Below are 16547 nucleotides of genomic sequence, written 5' to 3'. Positions count from 1 at the left end.
TTTAGTGATCTGGGTTAGGAAAAAAAGAGCTATAAGGACTTCACTGAGTAAATAGGGAAAACTGAATGCGGACTGTGGGTAAGACATTACTGAATTTGTTAGATTTGCCAGTGATATTCTTGTTAGGTCCTCAAGAGATACATACATAAGTATTTAGGAGTGGAGTATTTTGATATTTGCTACTTATATTATCCAAAAGTAATTTCAAAAAATTCTTTCATAAAAATATAAAACACCTGTGTTCTGTGTGTGTGAAAAAGGAAGGAAAAGAGATGCAGAGAAGGCAGTGTGGAAGATAATGAATTGATGAATTAAGTCAAGGGCTTCCCTTGTAGCTCAGTCGGTAAAGAATTTGCCTGCAGTGCAGGAGACCCGGGTTCAATCCCTGAGTTGGGAAGATCCCCTGGAGAAGGAAATGGCAAACCACTCCAGTATCCTTGCCTGGAAAATCTCATGGACAGAGGAACCTGGTGGATTGCAGTCCATGGGGTCACAAAGAGTCGGGCACGAATGAGCGACTAACACACAAACACACAAATTAAGTCAAGTGTATACAGGTGTTCACCTTAACAATTTTTCAATTCTGCTGTGGATTTAAAGAAACACTAAGAAGAGGGAGGATAAAGGTCTTCGCTGAACGAATGAATAAAATGGAACGGAAGCAAGCCAACTTCGCCCTCCTAGCCCAATAGATAAATCTCAAAACAAAGACTGATGACAGCGGCTACTTTAGAGAAGATAAAACGTCCCCAGAGGGTTTAACCAATACTAAAGTCTATCCAATTATCCTAGCAATCAAAAAAGCTCTATCCTTGTACCAATTTTCAACACTGTCATTTGTTTTTACCATGTTTCTCTCCCATGATGACATTATGTTAAGAAAAGGGTTTCCAGATATAGGAGTTAACACTCATGCACTAGAGTCTGCCCAAAGGCAAATCAAAGCCATGATCAAGTCTGAGGCAGGACACGTGTTAAGAAATACACAGAGACCTAATTACTCACATGGAGAAGCAGAACAGCAGCGAGAAATGACTGGCCTTGGCAATAGCCAATCTCTTCATCATACACAGAATAAGCCTGGGGGAAAAAACCACAGGAGGTGTAACTGAATGTAGCCAGTCTTCAAAACAAAACAAAACACAAAACTTTATTTATTTGGCTGCACTGGGTCTTAGTTGCAACATGTGAGGTCTTTGAGTTGTTGTACAGGGGATCTGACCAGGCAGGAATCGAACCTAGGCCCCTTGCCTTGGGAGCTGGGAGTCTCAGCCAATGGACCACCTGGGAAGTCCCAAATGTAGTCACTCTTGAGTCACAGTTGCCTTAAAGGAACTTGAACAAAACACAGGAACCTCAAAAACGCTACCCCCACTCCACTGTGGCATTCTGATGGTCACTGAATGATGCAAACATTTCTTTTCAATTCCAACTTTTCTTTACAATACATAAACCTGTCACGTCACTTCCTGTAGCCAGGGAGCAGAAAGGTTAAGCAAAAATTATTTTAGCACTAAAAAAGATTGTCATTCTGTCTGTCTGTGCTCATGCTTTTCTTTCTTCTCTGCCTGGAAAACGTGCTCTTCCTTAAGGTTTCAAACATATCCCATCCAAGGATTCTTTCTCTCCTCGGTAGGTCTATGGTACTTACTACAAATGTATGCTTATTACAGCACTTAACACACTGCATTTTAGAGGTCCCTCCTCTCTACTAGACTACTAACTTCATATGGGCAGGGGTGGTGCCCTATTCAGCCTTGCAGCACATCAACACATACCAGGCACTCACCAAACACTGTCCATGTTTATATGTGTAAACATGCCTTCATAAATTCAGCTGAAATTCAATATAATCTCATTATATCCCCCACTTTGTCAAAGTTTATCTGATGAGAGGGCCTACAGAACAAGAAACACCCATCTTTTCCAAAGACAAGATTCACAGAAAGATTTAGAAATGATCTTTTATAATTTAATAAGACAACTTTCTACCTATCAAATCAGTAAAAACTAACAAGTGTTAAAACCAGTTTCATTAAGGCTGTTAAAAACTAGCAATAATATATGCTAACACAGGTCTGTGGAAAGCTATTTGACAATACAGATGAAGGTACCAAACAACATTTGATTAGTCAAGAAAGAATAAAGGTTTCACAGTTAGTAGTTGTGCTGGAACTCCACAACTGCTAATGTCCTGGTCTGGCTCTTAGGCCCACTACTTACATTCCTTATTTGTATGATGAGAAAAATCTATTTATATAATAGAGCTGATGTATTCTTCTCAATCCCTTCAAGTAAAGTACTCAGTGTATGGCTTTATCAATTATGTCCTGGGATAAAAACGTATTGAATTTTCTATAGGTATAGAATGGAGGGGAGCATCTTCTATAGGTATAGAATAGAGGGGGGCATTCCTGAAGGAATACATACAGACATGAAAGTACGTAACACATTTGGGAAATGTTTGGAATATGAGGTTCACGGAGGTGGTAAGGAAAGGAAATACGGGGAAGAAAAGGCATTTCATTAACCCACCAACATTTAATGAGCACCTGCTACAATGTGGCATCACTGTGCCAAGTGCTACAGATGCTAATACATGTAAGAAATGATTCTTGCCCTTGAGAATTTCACAGTTGAGTTGGGAAGTCTGACAAGCAAATCAACCAGAGCAGAGTGAGAAATTCAATATGATTGAAGCATAAAATATTTAGGGAATAAGCCAGGATATATTACAGAATGCCTTTAATACTAAGCTAATGGATTTAGGAACAGGAAATAAACTAAGGAATTTTGATTCCATTCTGTGGGTTTAACGGAGGCCACTAAAATGATCCTGTTCTAGGGTCAACACAGAGAAAATAATAAATAGGCTTGAACCCAAAGGCAGGGAGACTAATGCAAGGCAGCTTTTATGTAAGTGTCAGCAACATATTATAGTGGCCTGTACCAGGGCAGAAAATAGAGCGGGAAGTACTGCTACGAGACAACAATCATATCAAACTGCAAGTGGCCAAAGGAAGGAACTGAAAAATAATTGAAAAATGACTGTATCTTCACCAAGACAATGGCATGGGGGTAAAAGGACTGTTTTTAATTAAAAGAGATGTAACAACTAACCACAGCAGGAATATTGCTGGATCCTGATTCTAACTAAACTGTACAGACATTTAGGGAAATCTGATTATGGAACAGCAACTGGATGGTATTGCTCGTTAATGCCACAGGTGGGTAATGATCTTATTTTTTTGATGTATGGTGAAGACTTTAGGGGAGAAGGCAATAGCAACCCACTCCAGTACTCTTGCCTGGAAAATCCCAGGGATGGAGGGTAGGCTGCGGTCCATGGGGTCCCGAAGAGTTGGACACAACTGAGCAACTTCACTTTCACTTTTCACTTTCATGCATTGGAGAAGGAAATGGCAACCCAATCCAGTGTTCTTGCCTGGAGAATCCCAGGCATGGGGGAGCCTGGTGGGCTGCTGCTTACTTTAGGACTGTGATGCTTGAAGTTTGCTTTATAGCACTTTAGGGAAGATGAAGCAACTGTGGCAATATGTTGATAAATTCTCGGTAGGGATATATACAAACTCATTTACACTATTCAACTTTTATGGATGTTTGAAAATTTTCATAATGAAGTATATTTTTAAATGGACTGCATAATTATACCTTTTCTGATATACTTGACAGACTTCTGCAAGGAGATCAAAAAGCAGCTGGAAATTCAGGCCTTGAGCTAATGTAGATTCGGGAACATCTAGGCAGTGGTGACAACTGAGGCTGCAGGGCGGAAGGAGTCACCCAGGGAGACAGTGGAGAGCTACAGTAACCAGTGGCTGAGCACCTAGAGGAAGGCCTCTGTTTTAGGAACTCTCAAGAGAGAGAGAAAAGTCATGCGGGAGGGAATCAAGAGAGAGAGAAAAGTCATGCGGGAGGGAATCAACGAAGTTGTTACAGAAGTGAGAGTTTAACCAGGAGGAGAAGAAATCAGGAGCAGATAGAGCTATAATTAAGATCATCATGAGAGAGAAACCACAGCGTAGGGGGTCAGGAGTATGGGATCAGAGTCAGTGAGAACAGGGCTTCTTTCTGGGACATTTTGCAGGAAGGTGAGGGATAGTTAGATTGTTTCCTTAAATGGGAAGCACAACTGAGAAGGGGTTAAAAAGGATGATGACAGGAGGATCACAATAGAAATGATAGCTCTGTAAGTTCTATGAGGAAAGTGAAATTAAACCCAATAAATAGTTCGCTAAGTTCTTAGGCGTCTTTATAGTTTAAAGCATCTAGTTTATCCCTGGGGCTTCCCTGGTGGCTCAGACAGTCAAGTATCCTCCTGCGACGCAGGTGACCCGGGTTCAATCCTGGGTCAGGAAAACCCCCTGGAGAAGGGAATGGCTACCCAATGTAGTATTCTTGCCTGGAGAATTCCATGGACAGAAGAGCCTGGTGGGCTACAGTCCATGGGGTCGCAGAGTCAGACATGACTGAGTGGCTAACACTTCCAATTTATCATTGGAGAAATTGTCTTTTATTGCTAGTCTGTCCTGAAATTAGCTGTCGGTTTTGCCTTCTCAACCATAATATGCAAATTTCTTGAGGTATGTCTTGTGCCTTGTACTTCCTATATAGTAGGTGCTACATAGGTACTTGCTTAGTTTTAGGGGGAATAGACCAAAGCCTAGTTCTGAGGACCAAGAAAATCAAATTCATCACTTACAATGTGAATACTAAAAAGGAGTTTGCAATGCTGTAGGACTCAGAGGCCTGTAACATAAAACCAACTCGTGAGTCTAAATGTGGTACCAGGAAACTATTGACTGAAAGTCCTGATTAAAAGAAATCCTACCATTTTATTTTAAATTATTTCCTGTTCACCATGAATCTAAAATTGTGCTGTTACTTTTGATTTTACAAAAACTATTCTCTTTTTTTGCATTCTTGGACATAAAATACAAATTACATTTTGTAGTTATCTTTTGCATAATTCCAAAGAAACAGAATAACCACCTAAAACAGTCTTTTCTTGGGTATGAAATACCTTGCATATTTTATATAAGGAATCTTGTCCATCTCCTCCTGTGTCCTTAAAGTAGTCATGGGCTGGGAATGTCCGGTTAATATCACGAGTGATAGCACTGTCCTGGGGAGACTCCTGTGGAAACACCAGGAAGCAGAAGGTTCAGTAGTCAGTGATGGATGTACTCGTCTAGACTAATACAACAAGGTCGTCTTCTAATTTACCTGCTTTAAAATGCTGCAGGAACATACATACACACATGCATGCCTGTGTCTTCAGGGAAGGAAAAGCAAATATTAAGAGGGAAAAAAAGAAAGAAAGAAGAGGCCCGTTTCACTCTATACACCTCACGCATACTCCATCTCTGCTGTAAAGAAGTGCAGGTGATAACCCTTCTATTGTTAAGAAGGAAAATGTGTTTCAAAATGGATTTCCCATAGGAAAACACTCAATCTAACCTCAAAAGAAAGAGGCAAAATGCTCCCGTTAGACAAACTGGGTACAAAAATTGCTGCTTTAATTGATCCTTTGGCACAAAACAAATGGGCCAGGTTCTCAAAGGGAAAACAGAAGTTCCTGGATTGGAATTTACCCAGGGGCAAGTGGCATAAAAACTCACATAGCCGTCTACTCAGTGTGAAACTAGACTATCAAACGCCAAGGGATTCAAATGGGCTACGGGAAAATATCCCTTGCTTTTTTTTAACCAATGGAGAAAAACTGTTTCCTCTTCTACAATGAGTAATTAAAACTAAATGAATGTCAGTAATGCACAAAATATGCCAAACACCTAGCTATTTCTAATAGCTTCCCTTTGTTAAACTTTATTTGCTCATGCGGTAAAGAATTGGAGCACAGAAACATGACGTTCTCTTTTAACAATGCATTGTCCTCATAGCTAAGACAACAGACTTGACTCTCCTCGGTAAGACTGCATTATATTTAGCACACCATCCAAGAGCCTGACACTCTTGTTTCCAGTGAAAAATTAGTAATTTTTTTTTTTGGTCTGATTAATTTCTTTAGCCTTTTAGGTAATCAGGTTCCCAGGGCCGTTAAGTATTTTACAGTTGTGGAAATCTAAAATAACTTTACATTAAAAATTTTTTTTTACTGTGTAAATTTGACATGTAACATCATGTAAATTTAAAGTGTAGAGCATGTTACTCTCCATGAGTTGCAGAGTCGACTGAGTGACACTTTCACTTTGATACATTTATACTATATTGTAAAATGATTGCCAGCATAGCAGTATCACATTATAGTTCAGTATTACTGCCTACATTCATACTGTGCATTAGATTTTTGGCTTATTTACTACTCATTACAAAGTTTGTATGCTTAAATACTAGTCTTATATCCTTTCAACCTCCATCACTAGCGAGCTAACTTTAAGCCTATGCTCTTTCTTAACCTGTAAACTATTTAAGCCTACAATGACACTGCCAAACTGCTTTCCAAAGAGATTTACTGGCAGACTATCAGGATTTTTTATTTTTCTGACTACTAGTTTTTAATGCGTCATTAACAAAAGTCAGGGCAGCTCTGAGCTGTGGTGATCCCTGACAGCACAAAATGCAAGGTGAGAACTAAAGATTACAGTGGTTATCTGCCTGGTGGCAGCTTCTAGGCTGTAACACACAGAGAGGAAACAGAGCTGGGGATAGGGAGAACGTCCCTGAGTTGAGAGAACAGACAGCAGAATTCAGGGAGGGCAAGGTAGCTAGACTCTGTACCTCAGAGTTCCAAAGAGGAAAGCTGAACAAAAAGAGGTCTGCAAAGCTACCTAGAGGGGTCCCTATGAGTCACAAAATCATGAAGATGATAACCTGGATTTCATCAAATTAAACATCTTTAATATTCAAAACTTACTGTTAAAAACACGAAAAATGTAAGCCATGAACAGGATAAATCACCTATAAAATCTATCTGATAAGTGACTTATATCTGGAACATACAACTCTCAAAATACATTAGGCAACAACTGATTTAAAGGGAGGAGGGAAAGGTGGTAAAGATGGAATAAATGCTTCACAAAAGAAGACACGGAGATGGCAAATAAGCACACGAAAAATTTCAACATCATTAGTTATCAGCAAAATATAAATTAGAAGTACAATGACATTTCTCTACATGGTCACTAAATGCTAAAATGAAAAGTACCCAATATACAAAGGACTAGCAAAGGGTGAAGAACAACTTGAACTCTCATAAATTGCTGGTGGGAATGCAAAATGGTACAAATACTATAGAAACCATTTGGAAGTTTCTTATAAAGTTAAACATATGCTTATCATGCAATTTAGTGACTCATGCCTACATAGTCATCCAAGAGAAATGAAAATAAAAATACATGTAAATACTTGAACTCAAATGTTTGTAGCAGTGTGATTCCTGATAGCCCAAACTGGGCTCCAGTGGGTAAATGGATAAAGAAACTGTGGTACATATATACAGTGATGGAATACTCAGCAATAAAAGGGGAAAACCCCAGTGATATGCAACATGACAGATCATAAAAGCATGAGACTCTATGAAATAAGATAGACATAAAACACTACTTTCTATAATTCCATGTATATGAAATTCTACAAAAGACAAAATCACAAGGTACAGAAAGCAGATCAATGTTTGGAAGGGGCTGGGACTCAAGGGAGAAGGCTGATTTTTAAGAGCTATTAGAGAACTTTTAAATATGCATATTAAGAAGCAGAAGCATTACTTTGCCAAGAAAGGTTTTTCCAGTCAAAGCTATGGTTTTTCCAGTAGTCATGTACGGATGTGAGAGTTGGACGATAAAGAAAGCAGAGCACCAAAGAATTGATGTCTTAGAGAAGACTCTTGAGAGTTCCTTGGACTGCAAGGAGATCCAACCAGTCCATCCTAAAGGAAATCAGTCCTGAATACTCACTGGAAGGACTGATGCTGAAGCTGAAACTCCAATACTTTGGCCACCTGATGCAAAGAACTGACTCACTGGAAAAGATCCTGATACTAGCAAAGAGTCAAGGTGGGAGAAAGGGATGACAGAGGATGAGATGGTTGGATGCTATCACCGACTTGATGGACTGAGTTTGAGGAAGCTCCAGAGTTGGTGATGGACAGGGAAGCCTGGAGTGCTGCAGTTCATGGGGCTGCAAAAAGTTGGTCACAACTGATCAATTGAACTGAACTGAACTAAGAGAACTTTTTGAAGTGATGGAATTATTATACATCACATCCATGGTACTAATTAAAAAGTGTTGTATTGTTCATTTAAAGCTGGTGAATTTTATTGTACATATACCACATCTAAATAAAGGTGATTTTAAAATGGAAAACAAACAAAAGAGGATACATATACAACCAAACAAGAGTCCCTGGATGATTCAGGTCCTTTAGATTAAGAATTCCCAGTACTAGTTTAGCTGCTGCTGCTAAATCACGTCAGTTGTGTCTGACTCTGTGCAACCCCACAGATGGCAGCCCACCAGGCTCCCCCGTCCCTGGGATTCTCCAGGCAAGAACACTGGAGTGGGTTGCCATTTCCTTCTCCAATGCATGAAAGTGAAAAGTGAACGTGAAGTCGCTCAGTCATATCCGACTCTTCGCGACCCCATGGACTGCAGCCTACCAAGCTCCTCCGCCCACGGGATTTCCCAGGCAAGAGTACTGGAGTGGGTTGCCATCGCCTTCTCCAACTAGTTTAGCTGTATGTACTTAAAAAATGAAAATGATGCCAATTCATCTTTAAGGCCTTAAAACCAGGGTCTTAGCTTAGAGTCAGACATATCTGGGTTTAAAAGCTGGCCTACTCTCTTACTTGGCTGAGAAACTTAAGGTAAGCTTGTCTTCTCTGGTTAATATCATCTACCTTATAAAGTTGTAATGATGGTTACATTAAATAATCTATAAATTATAAACATGTAAAGAGCTTCCAAGGCATCCCTGGTGGCTCAGTGGTAAAGAATCTGCCTGCAATGAAGGCGAAATGGGTTAGCCCACCTGGGAAGATCCCCTGAAAAAGCAAATGGCAACCCCCTAGTATTCTTGCCTGGGAAATCCAATGGACAGAGGAGCATGGTGGGCTACAATCCATTGGGATCACAAGACAGTGGGGCATGACAGTGACTGAACAACAACAAAGAGCTTCCAGAACTGTCTGACACATATATAAAACACCTGATAAAAGTGAAAGCAAGCAAAGCGTCCAGCATCCTGAGAGCTGGGGCTGTCCTCTACACACACACATCCACACACAAATAAGCACACACTCATGCACACAAATGTGCGTGCACACACACACTGTTATACAGAGTACACACAGACACAAGGTTCACAGAATGTGTATTGTTTTTACTTTTGTATGTCTTATCTTCCTATAAAACTATTCACATAGGGGTAGAAACTGTGATTTAGTTTTCTAAATTCCACAGAGCCTAGCAAAATTATGACACACACTTAGTGCTTGATAAATATATCTAAGAAAAATCCAAAAGCTTCCTTAAAATTGAGTGATGACAATGCTCACGTGATCAGCAGCTCTCCCCGAACCACAATCTCTAATGCTAATGTTTATTAATTCAAGAATCATGTGAAAGCGGCACGCAACTAAATCAGAAGAGAACCTTATTAATAATTAAAGACATTCTGACTAAATACCTGGAAAAAAACCAAGATTGCTATAATGATTGATTCACTAGTGACTTTCAAATTGTGTCATACGCAGGCAAGAGAATAATTGTCATGGGAAACAGAACAGCGCCTGGCCTTGAGCCTTCTCTTTATTTTTTAACAAAATAAGAAAGTAAGGTTATTTTAAAGAATTAAGTGCCTTCCCTTTAGGGAAGTATATTGATTTTACCAAGCCATCCCAAAACTGAAAATTTGTTTGCTCAGGGGTTTTATTATGAAATATTTCAGTAATGCCAAAAGTATAGAGAACATATAATGAATACACATGCAGATTATCAAGATTAAGAAAGCAAACATCCTAGACACAACTCTGTACACCTAATTCCAATCTCATATGCCCTCTTCCTCCTTTTATAGTTAGCCACTATCCTGATTTTGTTATCATTGCCAGGCATATTTTAATGTATGTGTTATGTACATATATGAGTGTAGATGCATGTATCAATATATGCATATGAATACAGTATCTACAAACCATATATACTCTTTACAGAATGTTTAAAGTATTTTCTATAAATGACATTATAATCCATGTCTTCTTCAATAGCTTCTTTTGGTTCAATACTATATTTTAATGATTAATTCATGGTGATCTACATAGCTCAAGTGCATTTAACTGTATAACTATGTAGTTATTTATGTATAGAGTTATTTATCTATTCTACTGTGGATAAACATTTAGATGATTTCAACATTTTCCACTACAATGTGACAATAAAGACTCATGCTTCTTCTCAAAACAAAAAAGAGAAAGAAATTGTACAGAGTAAAGACTGGGTCCTTCAGCTCAAAATACAAAATAAATCATCCTGCAATTATCAAGAGAAATGACACAAAGGGAGTCTATATTTAAAATATATATTACTGTGGGTTAATAGTTTTTATTCAGCCTAGGATATGTGAATTCTCTTCAACTCAGTTTTATGTATGTATTTATTTTTGGCACACTGTGCAGCTTGCAGGATCTCAGTTCCCCAACCAAGGATTAAACCTAGGACCCCACAGTGAAAGTGCCAAGTCCAACCTCTGGACTGCCAGGGAATTCCCTTGAATTAAAATTAAAACTCAGTTTTAATTTTAACAAACATATAGAATATAAAATAGCAACACAAAGAGAAAACTACAGGCATGTTGGGAGTTAAGAAATCTTTGAAATAAAACTGTTTCATGAATAGCTCAAACAACAACAGATCGTAAAAGTATCAGCTTCAATTGTGAAACTGCAGCATGACAAAAACTTATTGCACCCCTAGAGTCATTAAGAGGAAGAATAATTGATTTAACCAGAATTAAAAATTTTCTGCTTATAAAATATGTCATTAAAAAAAGAAATAGGCCAGTAGTACATGTATCTGAGGAGAAACTACATTCAGAATATATATAAAAACTTAAAGACGTGACCTAATAAAATGGGCAAAAATTTGAGCAGACACATTAGATAAGCAAATGAAAAGGCAGTTACCAGGACAATGCCAATTAAACCACAATGAGCAACTAAAAAGAATGAGTTCTTGGTGATGAGAGGAGAGCTACTACCTGGAACACTCTGTAGAGAATAATTCAGTCAAGTGGAGATCTGGAAAATCAGAATGATTATTTTAAAGCATTGAAGAAGATGACCCAAAGCAGCACTAAGTAGTTTCTGAAAGGTTCAGGAACTTAAAAACAAAAAGGAGGAAGAGGACTTAAAGCACTAAAACAATAATTAAAATAAATTTCACATTGACAAAACTCTTCAAAAATGATGAATAGACATGTTATTGAGGCACATTTGAAGTTCAGCTACAATAAATTATTCTGAAAAAGTTGTAAATTCTATTCTTGAATTACATCTCCACTGTAATTGTATTTCCAAAAGAGATTTCTGGTGTTTTAAAATGTCAGATGAAATCACTCTGGAATTTTATGAAACAAAAATCAAAGTTCTGAAATAGGCTATGAATGATAGACTGTGGCTTAAGACAAACATGAAGGTTAGAAAATTATATGAAGAATGATAGAGGTATAAAAAGCTTCAAAATATTCTATGCCAGCTGTGTCAGTCATAACAGACTGACTGATGATAAAGATAACTTGAAAAGGGATACACAGTTATGAGAGATGATTTAGAAATTCAAATGTACATAAAATAGGAACACATAAAAAACTTCTCTGAAAAAACTCTATAACTGGTTAGTTCTCATCCATTTGCCTTCCCTCTAACCGTATGATCATGGAAGTCATCAGGTAAGTAAGGAGTAAAATGCCCTTCAGAGAAGGTGATTTTGAAAATTCACATACTGCATTTTTGAAGCCTTCAATAATGATAATAAATCAAGGAGTTCTATGTGAACCATTTGCTTAAAATATTTGGTCTTAGGAAATATGCTGAAGAACTTGGGAATAAATCCACTTGACTTGCCAGAGGCCAACCTGTACAAAAATGATCCAAAAATTCTAACAATGATGGATTTAGTAAGTTTCTATCAGAATAATGACATCATTAAATTTGAAAAGATTCTGAAAACAAATCACAGTAACATTTTGGACAATTCTTTCCTAAGAGAACACAGAAAAGAGCTTTTGTAAACCATCCAAACTCAAGTGCTTATAAAATTAAGATTTATGCCATGATACACAGTCCTTTTATTCCTAAGCAGTTAAACATAGACATAGCTGATACAGGGAACTTGTTAGCATAAAGCATACTGGATATTCACAGCCAAATTAAGTAAGTCAGCCAAGTACATCTTTTCAGCAGACTGTAATTAGTAAAGATTTTACAAATGTGAAAGTTTTTAACTAGTCAAAGCTACAGTTTTTCCAGTAGTCATGTATGGATATGAGAGTTGGACTATAAAGAAAGCTGAGAACTGAAGAATTGATGCTTTTTGAACTGTGGTGTTGGAGAAGACTCTTGAGGGTCCCTTGGACTGCCAGGAGATCAAACCAGCAATCCTAAGGGCAATCAGTCCTGAATATTCACTGGAAGGACTGATGCTGAAGCTTCAATACTTTGGCCACCTGATATGAAGAACTGACTCACTGGAAAAGACCCTGATGCTGGGACAGACTGAAGGTAGGAGGAGAAGGGCACGACACAGGATGAGATGGTTGGATGGCATCACCGACTTGATGGACATGAGTTTGAGCAAGCTCTGGGAGTTGGTGATGGACAGGGAAGCCTGGTGTGCTGCAGTCCATGGAGTTAGAAACAGCTGGATATGACTGAGCGACTGAACTTACAAATGTACTTAAGGCAATCATGAAGAACAACTAAACCTTATGGGAACAAGAAATGGCAAAACTATTGTAAGGTGATATGTCCTGAAAGTTATTGAAGTCATGGCAGATGTAGTTCTTTTAATCAGCTGGCTTTACGTTTTGGCTGCTTCGTTTATCATAAGAAAAAAAACAGCTTTACTGTCCAGAAGAAAACAAAACTGCCATACGATTGTGCAGTAGTAACATTCTGCCAACTTTTTCTGTTAAGATCCAGATGGCAAATACTTACTCAACTCTCCCTCTGCACAGTAAAAGTAACCACAGACAATATGTAAATGAATAAGCATTTCTTCATTCTAATAAAACTTTATTTTCAAAACAAGAAGCATGCTGGATTTGCCGAAGTTTGCCAAGTCCTCTAAATATACAACATGATAACTTGTCACCAGCAACATGACCAGAGAGAAGATCTTTGGAATGATTTAGAATACACTGACATGTTACTGTTGATTAACTTCATGTTTTACTTGCAGAAATTTTACCACAAACAAGATACCACAACTTGAAATGTATATGCTTTTGAACACTTTTTCCCCATGTAATAATGAATGTTAAAATATTTGCTGTATTTTACAAAAGTCAGCTCTCCAAAGTGTACATTTCTATAGCAGCAATGCAGTAAAGATTTAAATGAAACCCTATAATTATAGTGGCATATTGTCCCTTCTATTTCAAGCAGTAACACAAACAGTATACACAACTCAGGAATTCTAAACATACACTTTAAAACATTATACTGGCTAAAATACCAAATGTTGGTGAGGATATGAAACAACTGGAACTCTTAATTGTTGCTAGTGGAGATATAAAATGATACAATCACTTCAGTGACTTACAAGGCAGTTTCCTGTAAAGTTAAACAGGCATTTACCCAGACCCAGCAATTTTATTCCAAATTTCACTTTGTTTCACACAGGAGAAACAAAACTATGTATCCAAGAGGAAAAAACATATACAAAAATGTTTATAATATTATTTGGAATGGCCAAAAACTAGAAACCTCAAATGTCTATTATTGGGAGGGGGGAGACAAACATACTACCATTCATATAACGGAATGCGTACATACATTGCTGGAAATAATTTTACTAAAATACTATAAAATAATAGCACTTTAAAAATGTATTCACTAAACAAATACAGAGAATTAACACCTCATACAAAAATCTGAATCTTTATTTCCCGTTCCCATACTCTTATAAAATGGGACTAGTCACTGTTCCTCAAACATAACCCCAAATTAATGATACAGCTTTAAGTTTTAAGTGTAAGCCACTCTGTTGTGTCTGATTCTTTGCGACCCCATGGACTTTAGTCCGCCAAGCTCCTCTGTCCATGGAATTCTCCAGGCAAGAATACTGGAGTGGGCTGCCATTCCCTTCTCCAGGGGATCTTCCCGACCCAGATTGAACCCAGGTCTCCTGCATTGCAGGCGGATTCTTTCCTGTGTAAGCCACCAGGGAAGTTCAATGATACACCTGCATTTTAAAAAGACAAATCTAACCTTTAATTTTCTTAGTATAATAACAAGCCTTTTTTGTTTTCTTATTTTAATAAAACATTTCTGCTTCCTTACAATTATAATACTGGGGAAAAAAGAGATAATTTCACAACTCAAATAACTGTAGCTTATGTTTGGTGAGCATATGCCTAGCTTTTATATAATTGTTTTTTAAATTTTTATATTGTTTTGAAAATTAACTTTTACTAACTCCAATGCATTTTTTTGCTGAACCCACTGCAAAATGTTGTGAGCCTCTTTTTCTGTTATTTGACAGTCATCCTATCCTAGTATTTTTAGTGGACAGTAACATGGCCATACCAAAATTTACTAGGCTGAATCTCAGACTCCAGTATATTCAGGCTGTTCTACTACTTTTGCTATAAACAAGGCTGTGAAGCAGAGTTGTGATTCTGAAGGGGAAGAGATGATTTGTGCAATCACTCTTTTCCCTAAAAGATCCAGCATAACTCTTGTGTTTTGGGATTTGAGTTGCAGTGCCAATTTGTCCTCCAGAAAATTTGTACACTCCAATTCATACATGACATTGGTATCACCTTTACAGTAACTGCCCTCCTGTTTTGGAACTGTCACTTATATACTTGTCTCAGCTTCCTTCTGGTTTGTATATAAAGAATTGTCTCTAAAGTTGCAGAGAATGGCATATCAAATTTACAGACTCCATCCCACTCTAACTCCAATGCATTTTTTTGCTGAACCCACGGTGACAAATATAGAGGGGAAAGAAAGGCACTATCATGCAAATATTCCCTCACCCTGTCAGTTGAGAAGCTTCCGAAGTGGCTCAGTGGTCCTGCCAATGCAGGTGCCACAGGAAACATAGGTTTGATCCCTGAGTCAGGAAGATCCCCTGGAAGAGCCAACTTGGAAATGGCAACCCCTTCCAGGATTCTTGCCTGGGAAATCCCATGGACAGAAGAGCCTGGCGGGCCACAGTGCATGGGATCACAGAGTCAGACACAACTGAGTACACAGTAAGTCAGCAATGAACACATCTTAGGCCAGGACCTTGGTTTCCAATACCATTTACCAATAAAAGGAACCAGGTTCCTTATGGAAAAGCTTGATTCCAGGACCAGGGCAGGAAATACACAAGATAATCCCAGAACATAGAGAATTGGCAGAGGATTAGGAAGCACTTCCCCCCAACTCACACCACAAAGAAAACCACCCACAACCATGGGAACATGTCAAAGGAAGTATGTGCCAAACATAATTTCTAGTAGCCACAGCTAGAACAATCTGAGCGATAAAATTAATGAAGTAATATTAGATTATAAGCTAAAGTATAAAATAAATATCCATGGGTCTATACTTAAATAAATAAATGAACAAATAAGTAAATAACTGAGGGCAGAGGGGAAGAGGCAAATCTTCCAGAGAGCGCTCCAAATAATTTATGTAAAAAAAAAAAAATTTATGTAAACATCCCGCCCTCATGGAGGGAGCCCACTCCTCTGCTGGTTGTGCCCAGAGTCTTCCTTCAGAAGAGTACAGGATGGTAAGGGGGCGAGAAAAATAACAACACTGAAGAAATCTTATCGACATGCCCTCAGTCAGATGCTCACGGTGCACACCAGCAGTGACAAGTCACGCTGATGGCACAGCACGTACATTCAACATAAGGTAATGAAAACAGGAGTTGGCTACGTATTCTTCTTCCCCCAAACTCATAAACTTAGGAGAAAAACACCAGGCAAATTCCAAATGAGGGGTATTCTATAAATACCTGACCAGCATTCCTTATAGCCGCGAAAGTCATCAAAAACAAGGAAAAGTCTAAGAAACTGCTACAGACAAGAGAAGCCTAACGAGAGAGGAGGGGAAAAAAAAAAAAAAAAAAAAAAAACAAGAGAGGAGGACTGAACAAAATGTAGTATCCTAGATGGGATCTGGAAGAGAAAATGGACATTAAGAATAAACGATGGAAATCTAAAGCATGGACTTTGCTTAATAGTAATGTATCAACGTTGGTTCACTAATTGAAACAAACATACCATATTAAGATTTGCACTTACTTAGGCACTCAATAAAATGCTGGACTGAATCTGTGGAATAAAACTG

General features: G+C 38.1%; 1 protein-coding gene across 4 annotated transcripts in view; it reads right to left on the bottom strand.

The window, feature by feature from the left end:
• Window positions 1-16547, bottom strand: part of RABGAP1 (RAB GTPase activating protein 1) — a 161533-nt gene that overhangs the window by 34355 nt on the left and 110631 nt on the right. For all 4 annotated transcript variants that reach the window (XM_040225081.1, XM_040225080.1, XM_040225082.1 and 1 more), the window contains 2 exons: window positions 5045-5158; window positions 1006-1080 (listed from right to left, as the gene is read on the bottom strand). In XM_040225081.1, the coding sequence (XP_040081015.1) occupies window positions 1006-1080; window positions 5045-5158 (189 nt within the window). The remainder of the gene's footprint in view (window positions 1-1005; window positions 1081-5044; window positions 5159-16547) is intronic.

This window comes from Oryx dammah, unplaced genomic scaffold (assembly GCF_014754425.2).
Source record: "Oryx dammah isolate SB20612 unplaced genomic scaffold, SCBI_Odam_1.1 HiC_scaffold_25, whole genome shotgun sequence".
NCBI lineage: Eukaryota > Metazoa > Chordata > Mammalia > Artiodactyla > Bovidae > Oryx > Oryx dammah.
The sequence above is the reverse complement of the archived record's forward strand: the minus strand, read 5'-3'. Positions and strand labels throughout refer to the sequence as shown.